We start from the raw sequence: 14,099 nt of genomic DNA on the forward strand, positions 1-14,099 counted from the left end.
CTCCAGGGCAACAAGAATCAGACAGCACAGCATGGGGAGGCACAAAAATCAGCTTTATCCATTCCCATTCTACTTACCTGGGCCACTATGTGCTGTTCCTACAGCATTCCAGCCTCCTCCTGCTCACAGGGATATTCTGTACCCAAATTCAGCTCCCAAACTTGTTTTTTTCCAGCACTTCAGATCTCCCCCCGCCCAAACTCTGTCCAGCTCCAGCAGCTGTGGCAAATTAAAAACCTTCCTAAAAAGCTTTTGATGTGCTGTTATCAAGTGTGTATAGACTGGGAATTTCACAGTATTTAAGGGAATATCAGCTTTGGATGCCTCTGCCTCACCTGCTGGCAGGAGGAAGGGAGGATTGCCAAGGCAGGGATGTGGAGCAGCAGGGATTCTCACCCTGGGACTCTCTAGTTGCCACTGTGCCATTTTCAGTCCTTCTTAGAATGGGTTTGGAGAAAGGGGGGAAGCGGAACAGTCTCTTAAGGATGTCAGAACACTTTTGACAACTCCTTACAATGAAGGAAAAGAGGTTGGAAAAAATTAAGAATGTTAGAAAGTAATGAAATTCCAGTATCCTGGGAAAAATAAATAGTCATGGTGGAGAGCAATGCCTCTCTCTTTTCTTTTTCCTTTTTTTTTTTTTTTTTCTGTATGGAGACAGAGGAGAACAAGGGAGTATTTGTTCCTTGATTCCTCATCTAGGAAGCACAACTGGCTCGTGCCTTCCGTGCTTCCTGAGCAGCCGGGGCTGCCAGAGCAGCTCCTGCTGAGCAGGGAGTGATCCCTGTCTGAGGAGCACCAGGGGACTGCAGGCTAGTGCTGAGATGTGCAGCACTGGCTGCAGAGAGACAGCATTTTTACCTTTGCCATCAGTACTAACTGCAGACCAGAGCCAGGCACAGAGTGCTCTTCGTTGTGACAGGCTTCCCTGCCCTGCCACGGGGAAGTTTTGCAAGTGGGATAATTGCAGTGGTGTGAAGTGCTTTGATTGGGAAACTCTGAAACAGCTTTTGATGTTATTGGTGATCTCTGCATGCAGGTTTTTCTCTGCTGAGAATAAACAATGAGAAAACACAGCTGAAGTTTCCAGTGTCTTCCTATTAGACGGGTTCAGCTGGAATCAGCACCAGCCCCAACCCTGTCTAGGAAAAGGCTCCACACAAATATCAAGCAATCCATCATTGTAAGGGAAAACAGTGAAACAAGCCTTGCTGTGTCTGCTGACAGCAGGAGCAAAGGCAAGCAAGACTTGGGCATGTAAATATTCAAGAAACAGCCGAGAGAAAGGCAGGCAGAAAGACCTGACATTTTCCTCTCCTTGTTACAACTACAAAAGGCACGAGGGCATCCAGGTGCTACAAAATGCAGCCAGTCTCCCTCTTCCTTCCAGATCCTGCTGGTCCTCCAGATCAGTTTGTTCTGGTTTTCTTTTAATCTGATCACTTTGTGAATCACAAGTGAAGTTTCACAGCTCTGCTTTGTTAAAGCATTATAGACTCAGGTTTACCTTTAAACAACCAAGTGGGGCTGTAGGAATCCATCCAGCCTGCTGCCAGGCAAGCGACCAGCCTGAATCTGACCATGTGCATCCTGGAGGGATCCACAAATCCGTGAGAGTGGCACTGCATCTTCTTCATGCAGTGACAGCCAGAGACAACTGCAGCTCCAGCACTGGACGTGGCCCTTGGCTCACATGGCTCTGAGGCAAGGAATTTCCAGACCAGACACATGAAATCCCAGCAAAGGGCGACTGGACAGGCTCTGAGGGAGATGACACTGCCATGGAAGTCTTTTGCTGGCTCCATTCCACCTTTTATCTTCCTATTCAGCATCAAGGTGATGAAGATGCAGCCGCCTCCTCCTCTCCCTGCAGCTCTTATGCTTTGCCCCCAAGGATGGCTCTGGCAGCTTTGGCTGGTCACAGGTTGAGGACAGGGACTGTACACGCTTCAAGGCAAGGACTGTTCCTCTCCTCAGTCCTCAGCATGCCAAACAAGTGCTTTTCAGGGCTGTAGAACAACCACTACCTTTCCTGTTTCTTCTCATTCTTGGCACAAAGGCACCTGAATCGCTTCCAACTGAGGTTAAAAGCATTCAAGCGTCTGTTTGCTCATGGGGTTTTCTAAAGCGACCTCTCTTTGTAATACACACTTCCCTCAGCATACCTAAAAGAATCCAAATGCCTTTTCCTTTAGGAACTGCCTTCCTATTCCAAGGAAAATTCTGTCCGCTTGGCATTTTATCCGTTGCTTTATTTTCAAATTTCAACTTCATATTTGAACAGTTACATCACACATCTCCCATCTCAGTGGTGGAGGGGAAACACAAACTAGAAAGAGCACAGTAATTCACATCACCTTGTTTCCTAGGCAGAAACCAAAACACTGCTTGCAAAATACCAGTATTTTTATGCTACAAAAATACAATTAGACTCTCAATTACATTTTATTAAATTTACTCCTGGGACTTTGTTAGTGCAAGACAGGCAAAGGAACTCCCAAGGGCTCTCACTAAATCCTCCGCACTAAGCTTTGCCACTCCTGCAGCTACAGAAAGGGGAAAAATTATTATTTCCAGGGACCAGAAACCCAAATTCTGCAGACACATCTGCCACAAAGTCTCCCCCAAGTTGTGAGTGCCAGGGAATAAACTGGATTTACTCACTTGACTGAGGTTTTCCATGGGCACAACCTGTGTTTGCAGAAGTGGGTGCTCGAGCAGTGGCTCAGGAACGAGCGAGACGCACTGAGGAGCTGCTCCAACAACAGGACTCTCCACCTTTTCTGAATACTGGCATCTCCCAAAAAAGAGAGCTTGCAGATTTAATTAAATTTTACTATTTTATTTGTGAAAAAACTACAAGCAGAATTCATAAATAGACATTTCTATTTAAAGCAGGAAAATGATAAAGTGGCTTCTAATAACAGTCGTGCACATGCCAGTAACAGGAATATATTAACATCTTTTATTTGCTAGACAAAGAGCAGTGTCCAATATAAATTTCCCAAAAACATTTAAGACCTGTGAATTTCTGACCAGTTCACAAAACCACCATTGACACTTTAGCATGAAGATTAAAACAAACCTAACAGGACTGTCAGCTCTAAAGACTTTACAGAGCGGAAAAACTTTCAGAAGCGTTATACAAGCTGTCTTTCTGGGCAAATGAAAAATAGAGCTCGTATAATACATTAACATAAAAATCCACAAGATAAGATTATGTTTTGACATACTTAAACAAGCAATCTATATTTGTCTCCAACAAACAAAGCTAAGGAAATAATGTAACCATCTTTACACAGTAAATTAAGGTTACAAGTCATACACAAGAACAGAACTGCTTGCGCATTAAAAACTGTTCAGCTCCATTGTCATACTCTAAATGTTGGCTCTTAAAACCATTCGGTTACATACAAGCAAAGGTTATTATATAGTCAGCAATTAATAAATTTTCAATAATTTAAGTTTATGGTAGAGCTTAAAAAAGTAGACTGAGAATGATCTTGGTAAGGCAGGTGAAAACATCTCAGTGGAAATAAACTCACAGAAGCTGCTGCCAAATTTTGGATCTGTCCAATCTGAAGCAAAGTTCCAATTGAAATAAATAGCCTGGTGGTGTAAAACGCTGTCACCTTTCCTTTGCAGAACTACGTCAACTGAGCGAGTCAGGCAAGCTGTGTCGGTGTCTGTGTGTGTCTGTGTAAGAGTCGAAACTTTGCCATCGTAACACTGTGCTTCACTTACCTGCGTTCTGTGCCACTGAACACCGTGAATCTGGTCCTTCCCTACACTAGTGTTTGCTTGGTTTGGTTCTGGAACACCTTCCCCACCAAGGGCGGAGGGAACCGCACGTGCGGCGCCGCGGGAACGCCAACTTCCGAAATGCCGAAAGCAAACGCTGCCCTTCAAACCCACAACACAACAGCTACGGATGAGGCTGGGGGTCCAATGCTCAGCTAGCACTTCCTAACTGATTGCAGAATTACAGGTCACTCTTTCCAAAGAAATCTTCCCAGCTGTTTATAGCAAGCTACTTCATCGAGGAGGCACGCCAAAGGGACAGATGTTCCCGACTTTACCGCGAGTAGCTGGGTACGGCGTTAAAGCTTTTCAACTGATCTACAGGTCTAGTTTCACTTGAAAAAGAAGCAATTTCCTGGTACACACAATGCTATTTTTTTTCTTTTTTTTTTTTTGCACAAATTCCCAGATCCAACGAGGAAGGTGAGCGCGTGGTTTGACTTGAAGCACCAGAATGAGCCCTGCTGAGGCCAGCGGGACCTGCCACGCGCTCATGCTCTTGGCTGGATCGCGGCCGAGATGCACGCAAGCCTAATTGATAATGGATCATTTATAAAGCAGTGCAAAATATACAAGTTCAGGGGCATCTTCAAAAAATCTCTCTTAAAAAATTATTCCAATACATTTCAGTAAAATAAATAAATATGGCTGACCAGTTTACCCTCCCTGAGACCCTTAAAGGAATAGTAAAAACTGGAAAAGGAATGTCTTTGCAATATCCCACTAATGTTAAAATGTGGATTGAGATACTCATAGTATTTAAAACTATGTATAATAAATTGTCTTGATGCTCATAGGAAGCATCTGTTTTCCTTTGGTTCTTTAATACTTTTAAAAATGCTTACAAAAGACAGTCTATACTGTGAATATAAGCAGAATTAAGTTGGGGTGCCCATGCTAACGTTCAGAATAAAACCACTGCTGCCAAGGCACTGTCACTGCACATGCCTTAAAGCAGGGGCCCTACCAGATCCCTTACTCACACATTTCTGTCACCAGTGTGAAAGGAACCTACATCTGCTACTCAAAACCACACAGATTTTAAAAGAAATCTTAAATCAGTTGCCTCCACAAAGAGAAATTTCTCTTGCAGAGCAAATAATTCACAATATAACAAGCAGGCTCAAAGTTGTCAAAATGTGGCCCTCTTTCATCATGCCCAAAAGTTATGCATTTGATGTCAGATGAAGCCACAGCCTCTGCGCCTGAAATTACTGCAAAGCACCCTGGGGCCACTAAATAAAGATGAAAAGCCAAAGAGGTCTGGGGTTTGTTTTGTTTTTTTTTTTTTAACAAAAGTTTGTTTCACCTCTTCAGCTGAGTGTTTTAGCAGGATAATGCATGGAAGGTAAACTGTAAAGCAACACTAACAGGCCAGGAAAAGAAATTATAGTCTGGATAGCTTTAGAGTAAGAATGAAGGAGATGCTGGTCATGAGCATGAGCCACACGTCGCTCACTTGCCAGCACGAAAACTTTTCCCTACTTTTGCTGCCACAGCAGGAGACTTGGAAGTGTCCGAACGCTGACAAGCCCATCACTGGACAAGATGCTGTTCAGAAACCACTCTTGGGACACAGATGGATGCCAAGGAAAAGAGCCACCCCAACAGCATGGACGGGACAGATGGGACAGGGCTGACAAGCAGCGGCCCACACGCGGCTGGAGCGAGCACCAGCTCGGTTCCTGAGCTTGGGATTGCTCCCAGGCTCCCTGCTGCCTTCCACCCACAGCAACCACTGCAGTTCTAGTTACCTCAGGCACTGAGGATGCTGGCTGGAATTCATTAACACCACCAACACGTGTGGGACTGGCTGTGCAGGACACAGCCATGCTCGTGTTACCAAACACACGGATCTGGGGTGTAACACCAGCGGTCTGGTTGGGAATGCTGCTGCTCCAGCTGGGCATGGACCTGCACATCACCAACCTCAGTGACCCTAGGGGAAACACCAGCTGCCTGGAGCAATCCTCTCTCAGCTCAGATCCCAAGCTGTAACAATTAAAACCGTGTCCAGTACACCTTAGCCATTGCTTAGGGAAGAAACGGGGAAGGAACAACAGAGAGAACAGGTCCCGTCCAGGTTCAAACCTTCAGGAACACTTTTCACTTAAGACCAGTTCCATTTCAGTTTCAGTAATTTCACAGAAGGGGACTGTCCCAGATCTTGAACTGTTCAATTATTTTGTTTTATCACTTCACAGTGTTTCAAGCACCAGCGTTTCCATGTATTGGTTTCAAATAACCCTTTATATATATTTATTTATATATATATTTATATATAATTTATATCAAAACTGATAGTACACAGTATAACTGGAAGAAGAACTGAACTTAAAAAGGATATGTTGAAAGAGGATGGAGTTTGTGAATGCAATAAATAAAGCCCCCTTCCCACCCCACCCACCCCCTACCCCAAAACAAAAAGTTGTCATGTTCATGGAAAATTGTGCACAGCAGATATTATAAAAAAGTAGATTCAGGAGCACATCCAATTATAAATGATTGTTAGGAAAATCATATAAAACAATGGAATACATAAAAGTGTCAAGAGTAATCGCTAGGGTGAGAAATTCCTTGGTGGCCAGATGCCCACGGCAAGCAGAAATTATCCTGGTTGCATCAGTAAGAGGTCGATGTCCGAGAAAGTGTGTTCAAGCACAGAAGAGGCTCTCCAGGATTTGAACAGCGTGGGCAGGTGGAGTGTTTGAATTTCATACCCCGATTCATAGTTTCCACAACTCCATGTGCAATTTTTCAGAAAGATTCGTCGTTGACTGCCGACATGTCCCCCTTGGGCGTGGAGGAACGGGACGAGCCCTTGTCTGTGCTCTCAGAGCCCGAGCTGCTCTGATTCTGTTGTTCTGATCCTGCACTGGAGGTCACTGTAGAAGATGACGTGGATGAAGAGCGAGTCTTTTCTTTAAAGTCTGTGATAATTACTGTGACATTTCCCACTGTGACTGCCAGCTGCTGTGCAGTACTTCTGTCCACATTTTTCAGTCTGGGTCTAAAACGAATGAGAAGACATTTATTAAAAGGATAAAAATAAAGGAGAAAGGGAAAGTTTATTAGGAAAAGCATTTGAAAACAAACTTGGCGTGACTTGTGCTCCCTCGCCTGCACAGTTGGCAGGGGCTGGGAGGAGAACCCATGCAGGCAGAGTGCTGCAGAGCACAGCATGAAGGTGTGCCCTGCTCCCTGTGCCAGCCAGGCTCCCTGTGCTCTGAGGGCTGGGGCACACTCAGCCCCAGAGAACAACCTGTCCCACAGCGCTCTGCACAGGGAGTCCCTTGCAGGCTTCTCCCTATCCAACCCTGCCAGAAAGGAGGACACCACAGCAGAGCCAAGCGGACAGGAGCCAGACAGAGCAAAGGATCTTCTCCCCAAGGGGCAGATGAAAGACTTCTCTTATCTAAATTCACCATCTCATCATGTGCCCTGATGTTATGAGACAAGGCTGTGACTCTGCAATACAAAACCACATGAAAGCATTCGGCCACGGCTCTTTCATTCCCCATGTTGGAACTCTGCAGCTGCAAACAACACAGGCACTGGGACAACTTGGCTTCTCTTTCAGCTGCTTTGAGCTTATACAAATCAGATGCCCAATCAGCCTATGGATAAAATAGCTCATAATGTTCCTTCTGGAATCGAGGCTATTGTAAATAAAATCCAAAATGTACAACGGTATTTTTTGCAGCCAGAGCTTTTGGTTAGGGGAAAATAGAAAAGGGGAAAGAAAAAAACACAAACCACCCAAAAAGAACCCACTGGAATTTATTGCTCAGGATTATCTGGGTAATTTGCATGCTGTGCTATCATTCAATTAGTAATGTAGCTAATAAGGGTCAAAGCTCGAGGAAGCTGACATTGAAGCACATTTCACGGGCTGGTCCAAAGCTCTGCTTCAACAAGCCTTGGACACTTCTTCAGCTACCAGCAAATTCCAAGTCAGCTGCAGAGACTGCTGTAATTTACAGCTTTTGCTCCTAATTAAGGGTCAGACTTAAGCAGCAGAATATTCCCAATAGGGAAATTAAAAAGGAGAGTCTTTATACATCAGTGAAAAGTAGCTTGCTGAGAGCTGCCTTATTGAGAGGGATGGAGGGTAGGTTAATTTACTTTGGGATCAAGCTTCAGCTTTTAAACCACTCTGCCTTTTCTCCTCCTCACTTGCAGCACACAAGGCTAGTGCAGTAAAACAGAAAAAGAGGGAATTAAGCTCATTTTCTACCCGCCATGAATACTCAATGGCTTGCAGTGGTAAGTTAACAAGGAGAAAGTCCTTAAGCAGCAGTTATCCAAGTGGCATTCCAAAATCAGAACAGAAAAATGCACTGAGGACAGATGCACATCTTCCAAAATAGAACAATTGTATTTCTGCAAACTTCCTCACCAAAAATAAAGTTACCGCACCAAAAATAGTACTTTCTTATCTAACCTAGGAGGCTGCTGCAATTTTTAACAAGTTGCACAGGAAGAGCATTTTTAATAGACAGAAAATACAAACAAAACCCCAAAACACTGCTGCACTGGGCTAACACTCAGTAAAACTCCTACTTGCAGCAGCCCCTTTGCTCTGGGACCGGCCTTTCCCAGCCCGGAGCCGCGCTCTGGATTCCCAGACAGGGACACGTGCCCACGCTGCACAGACACACTCACAGGAGCTGCCAAGCTGCACGGGCAGCCACGGGGAGATGAAATGATGCCACCTCGTTTGTGGCTGACAAGAAAGGCCAGCTGGCTCAGCAGGTTTGGAGGTTTCCGCCGGCGCTGCGGCACCGTCCCGGCAGATCCCCCGCACGGCCGCCGCTGTTCCCGGAAGCGCAGCACCAGGACGTGTTTTCCTCCCCGAGCCCCGAGTTCCTCTAGGAAACCCAGTCCTTCCTGTAATTTGCCTGGGTCATTTGTTTCCTCTTGTAGTCTCAAACAGCCAAAATGCTGGCCCAGATACCGGAACAGAGCCCGCTGCCTCCGCCTTCCTACAGGGTTGGATGTGAACTCTGGCTATTGCTCGTTAAAAGGTAGCTCTGAGAGGTGTAATTAGCTTAAAAAAAGAAAAAAATGGAGCTGCCCATGCATCTTTAAATGCCACGACAAAGTAACGTGGAAGGGCTGTGGGAAGCAGGGCTGAGGTACAGGATTTCCCCACAGTCCCACTCACAAACATTCACATTACCACTTTTAGAACTGAGCCTCCCAACCATTTCTCTGGGAGGTTTTCAGGGTTTCCCCTGTAGAAAGAGTTGATTAAGCACAGATGGTAACCACCAATCTCTTCAGCACATGCATAGAATTTTTGCTTCTTATAGAAGAAAGGGATTGGCCCACTCATGTTATTTTGCAAAATTAAACACCCTGATGCTTCAGGTTTATAGCAAAAGGGTTTTATGGCCAAATAAGTGAAGTGTTTCAAAACATTCAATCTGAAAGCACACAGGAAGGCATGGTATAAACCAAGACATATTGTCAGAAACAGGCATGGCATCCAAGAGATTTATAGAGGATTTCTTAAAAATCCAGAGAGCCCTAAAAGACAATTTACAAAAAAACCCAGAAAAACTGTTAAGCAATCTGGGCATGAAAAAACTTATCATTCTGTAAAAATCAGAAATAGACTCTTGACAGCACTCCTGAGAACAGTGAATAGCAAGAAAAGTTCCACTAAATAAAACACTTAAAAAGACAGTTCAAGTAGTAAAGAAGATGAGGTATCCTTTAAAAATACCCAGCTAGACCTGGTACTATTAAGGCTTAATTAGGCCTGGCAAAAGCTTGCCACAAAACACGGACTAAAAGACTTTGCAGTAGACAGAGTGACTCCTTTAATGAGTAAAAACAATTATTTGATGTAATCTCTCAATTTAATATTATGTCATTAGTCAAGTACATCAAGTTTCCTGCATTCTAAGTCTCAAAATAAGTACCATTTAAAGAAGAACAGGACAAGAAAAGAGTCACTGCAATAAAGCTGCCTCTCTGTAATCAAATCAGGAATGGACACTTCTCTCTTTGGGGGCTGAGGAAGAGTTAACAGCAGTCCCTGCAAACAGCTCAGTCTTGTAGCACAGCAGATTTCACACTGTCCTCACTACATTCCAGTGGGTAACTGTGCAAAGGATATTCCCTCTTTTTAAAGATTTTCATGCTATTATTTAAAAACTTCCAATACAAGAGTTTTCTGTAGTCACACCTTGCCAACTTGAATGCCAACAGCATTGCAAACCACATTTCCCATGTGCTTTACCAGTGTTTGCAGTTCATGTGGCTTCACTATAAAACACCTATTACAGCACATTTTAAAGAGATAATCTGCAATTTTTATACAGCCCACACAGGCAAAGCACCCAGTTCAGTTCTGCCTCTTGTAGCTCTCAAGTTCAATAATACAAAAACTGTTCTGTGATGCTGAAATTTGATTTAAAAAATGGAAGAACAGTATAGGCAAGACTAGGAATAAAGACTCCATACGCTCATTTCAAACTTAGACAAATATCAAACCAGCCATTTGTGCTTTTTGTTGATAGCAAGATCCCAGCAAATCTGTTCATGTATACTTAGTTCCTGTATACTTGGAAAATTATCTTGACAATTTCAGTGACCGAATTACAGATAAGGAAGTAAAAAAGTAACCTTTGTTACTGCTATCGAGAGATGATAAGAATTTGATACGATTGCTGGTTAATGTTTTTCCCCCACTGTGTCTACAGTCAAAAGCATTACTACCCAACTGACAATACAACTATTTTAGCAGAGAAATGAAAACAGAATGGACAACATAATTAATATTTCCAAAGCCTGAATCTGTCCTCATTAGCAGAGTGCTCAAGTGCTCGTACATCAAAAAAAGAAGTGTTTGCTTTTTAACACAGTTCTCAGACACCACAGGCTCAACTTTAGTCTAGAGAGTTACCTTGAAGTGTGATTTGAGTCGCTGGTCTTTGTTGTAGTATTCCCAGACTGTATGCTGTTTGCTTCACTAGGAGGATCTTTCACAATATCCGACTTTGGTCTGTGAGAATTGGAGGGAAGAGGGAGATTACAATGTTGGTTTAACTGCACAATTAACCAATGCACAGTGCCACTGAAATCACATCACATTTAATACTGCATCCTTCAAACTTACTTAGTCTTCTTGTTAGTGTTCTTCTTTGTAACACTTGGACTAATTTCCTTCTCTTTGTCAGGTTTTTCTTTGTCTTGTTTTTCCACTTTCTCCTTCTTCTCCTTCTTAGGTGGTGGTGGGGTTGCATATTGCTGGGCAACTTGTTGTGCCACCAACTGAGAGTTTATTCTAGGTTTTCTATAATCACAATGAAAAGAAAGATCTACAGTCAGTCTTGCACAGTAAAAATAACTACACCGAGAGCAGTATGAAGATTTACTTCAGCAACCAGGGAAGAACACTCCACTTAAAGAACCAAATGGATGTCCTTATTTGACGTGAAGTACTACTGCTGTTACCAAACAAGACAGAAACGTTAAAAGAAAGAAATACTCTGCACTGCTGTTTCATCAGGTTTTAGCATCCAACATTAAGTATAATGCTCCCTTTCTTCATCTGTGTCATGAAATCACAGCTGATTTTGGGGGGCCAGTAGTGAAAAATCAGCTTTCAAGAAGCTGCCAGCCATACACTGTGGCTACACTTTAAGAAAAGGAACAGAATGTGACAAAAAAAATGTTTCTTGATAAACATCAGCCTCTTTCATATCCTTCAGTTTAATTTCTCAAATAAGCTTCTGGGCCAGCAGCAGCAAACCTTGCACAAATAACAAAGAACAAGAGAAGGTAACTGAGATGACTTTGTCCCCAGGGCCGGGCTGGCAGGAGCACAGGAGACAAGTGGGCATTCACAGTGGCACTGGGAACAGCCGTGCCAGCCCCCGACACACTGTCCTCACACCATTGTCCCCAGCCCCCAGTGAGCTCAGACAAAAAACACAAGCAAGCTGCCTTTCAAAGGCTGCTTCCACTGCAAATGATGGCTTACACAGAGAGGAGCTTTGCATGTAGCCAATATCTTGGTTATTGATCCTCTCATATCCCACAGGAATTGGTACCTTTGTGTCTCCTGCATTCCTCATCCAAACTCTACTGTTCTCTCTTGTCAACTCAAAAACTTCCCCCCCTGGCATATCACAAAGCAGTTTATACTCTGAATACTTCAGCTATTCATGATGAATTCGATTCCTTCAACACTCCAGAAAGATCTGTACTCCCTGTGACCACACAGCTCGTGGGAGAGGAACAAAACCAGGTAATCAACTCCCTTAGTCGTCCATAATAAACCAAACACTAATTGCAACAGTTGCCCAGGCTTGTCCAGAGCTGTTAAATTGTTCATAAATACAATTCAAATTTTGCACATAGCTCAGACTACAACAGATTGTCAGTGAAAGCTGCAGCCAGGTACCATCAGTTCTACAGCTGATGAACCCCAGGGGTTTGTGCTGCACAGCTCTGAACCTGCACCCAGCTTTTACTACAAACATCTAGAGAGGTTTCAAGCACCTACTTAGTGGTGTGATGGGTTGAAAAAGTCTAAACATTAATTGCTCACACATAACATTTGCATTGAGAAATTATACACACAAGGGAACACCCAGAGAATTTCTACTCCCTGTCATGGGAAAATCCAAGTATCTGCTAAGCCTCTCTACTGGTTTCCTGTACAATGGTACCAAGATGTTTTTACTAAAGCCAGCTATATCCAAGAATTTTATTTCTCTACCACAGATTATTATGAAGGTTTTGCAACAAGTTGAAATCAAGCCCCTGACCCATCTCAACACCTCTGGCAACTGGAATTTTCACCCAACACAGACACTGTAACTCGGTTGATGCTACAATCTGCATACACAAAGTGAGTGAGTGAACAAAGATCTGGCCTTCAGCCTTAAATAAGTGTGATACTGAAACATTTGCACATCAGATCAAGCAGTTACCTGTTCCACAGAACAGTGAAGATACTTAGCACCCTTGAACTCCAGTATACAGAAATTTCTGTCTGTATGACTGAGAAGAAACACGTAAAAAGAAGTGGTTTGGTTACATGGAAAAGATTTTCAGATTGATGCAACCACACTAAAAGCTGACAACAGTAACTTGTGTCAAGCAACCTGCTCACCGCCTACTAAAAAAAATAAAAGATAAAATGTCAAGAAATCTTCAAAGAGAGGGCAGATACCATCTCCCTGCATGATTATACATGATTAACTCACTGCTTGAAGCTTCCACTTCAGCCCAGACTTAGTTATTTGCTGTTTACACAACCAGCTAAGTCAGAAACCTGAGCCATTCATGGGAAATCCCAATTCATGAACCTGAGAGGTTTTCCCACTTTACACAACTCTGACGTGATCCTTGTGATGTGATTTCCAAGCCGTGGGCCCAACCTGTGCAGCTGCCCTTCCTGTTGCAGGAGTGCTGCACTGCTTGAAGAGAGATACAAATTTTAAAATGCAAAATAAAGTAAAACCAAAACCTGCATAAAAGTGTCCCACTGTATTTCCCTAGAGAAGGCTGGAATGGCAGAAGGACCAGCCTTAAAGCACTCCTGGGGAGACACTGCCTGTGCTCTTCTTCTCCTATTCTGTATCTGTGACAGCACACTGCATTTTTAAAGTTTGATCATTTTCTGGCCAGTCACTGACCTAACCAGCACAGCTTCTCCATAATCCATATTTACATACTCCCTCTTACCCACCAGGATGGTTTGCTGGTGAGGGCAAAGCCAAAGCTGGAAGCAGCCAGGGATCTGTGGGAAGAAAAACCAGCCCTGCCCATGGGTTTGCTCCTGCCATGAGGGAGGGAGCACAAAGTTGCTGAGACTTTGGTCAACACTGAGCATCTTTCAAGGTCTGCTGCACTACTAAAACAGATTTTTTTTTTAAATCATGCAAATAACCCAACAACTTCCCAGTTCCTAATCTGAGTGTTTCGCCCATGCCAGCAGCAAGCTTAGGAAAAGGGTAAAACCCAGGTAATTTAAGTAACTGGCATAGTAATAGTAATAATAATAGGAGTAATAAAATCCTTCAAGTGAGGCCCACACTGCCACTACAGCCAGGACACACTGGTTAAAAGCCCTTTACTAAAAAGCCAAGCAAAGCAAGTCGAGCAGCACATTTTTAACCACAGCAAACTATAACCATAGGAACCACAATTGAGTAAAGCAGCTGCAACATCCAAAACTTGCTCCAAGTTTCCCTGCCTACCAAAAATGATTTATTTGACCACCTCCAAAGTGAATGCTTCAACCCAAATACACCACTATTATATTAAAATAGTTA

At 43.5% G+C, this 14,099-nt stretch overlaps 1 protein-coding gene across 2 annotated transcripts in view; it reads right to left on the reverse strand.

The window, feature by feature from the left end:
* Nucleotides 1-2,826: 2,826 nt before the first annotated feature.
* LOC120495668 (RING1 and YY1 binding protein) overlaps nt 2,827-14,099 on the reverse strand; it is a 41,916-nt gene continuing 30,643 nt past the window's right edge. For both annotated transcript variants that reach the window (XM_039695421.1, XM_039695420.1), the window contains 3 exons: nt 10,931-11,107; nt 10,718-10,816; nt 2,827-6,811 (listed from right to left, as the gene is read on the reverse strand). In XM_039695421.1, the coding sequence (XP_039551355.1) occupies nt 6,559-6,811; nt 10,718-10,816; nt 10,931-11,107 (529 nt within the window). In that variant the 3' untranslated portion in view covers nt 2,827-6,558. The remainder of the gene's footprint in view (nt 6,812-10,717; nt 10,817-10,930; nt 11,108-14,099) is intronic.

This window comes from Passer montanus, unplaced genomic scaffold, assembly GCF_014805655.1.
Source record: "Passer montanus isolate IOZ18808 unplaced genomic scaffold, ASM1480565v1 scaffold9, whole genome shotgun sequence".
Lineage (NCBI taxonomy): Eukaryota > Metazoa > Chordata > Aves > Passeriformes > Passeridae > Passer > Passer montanus.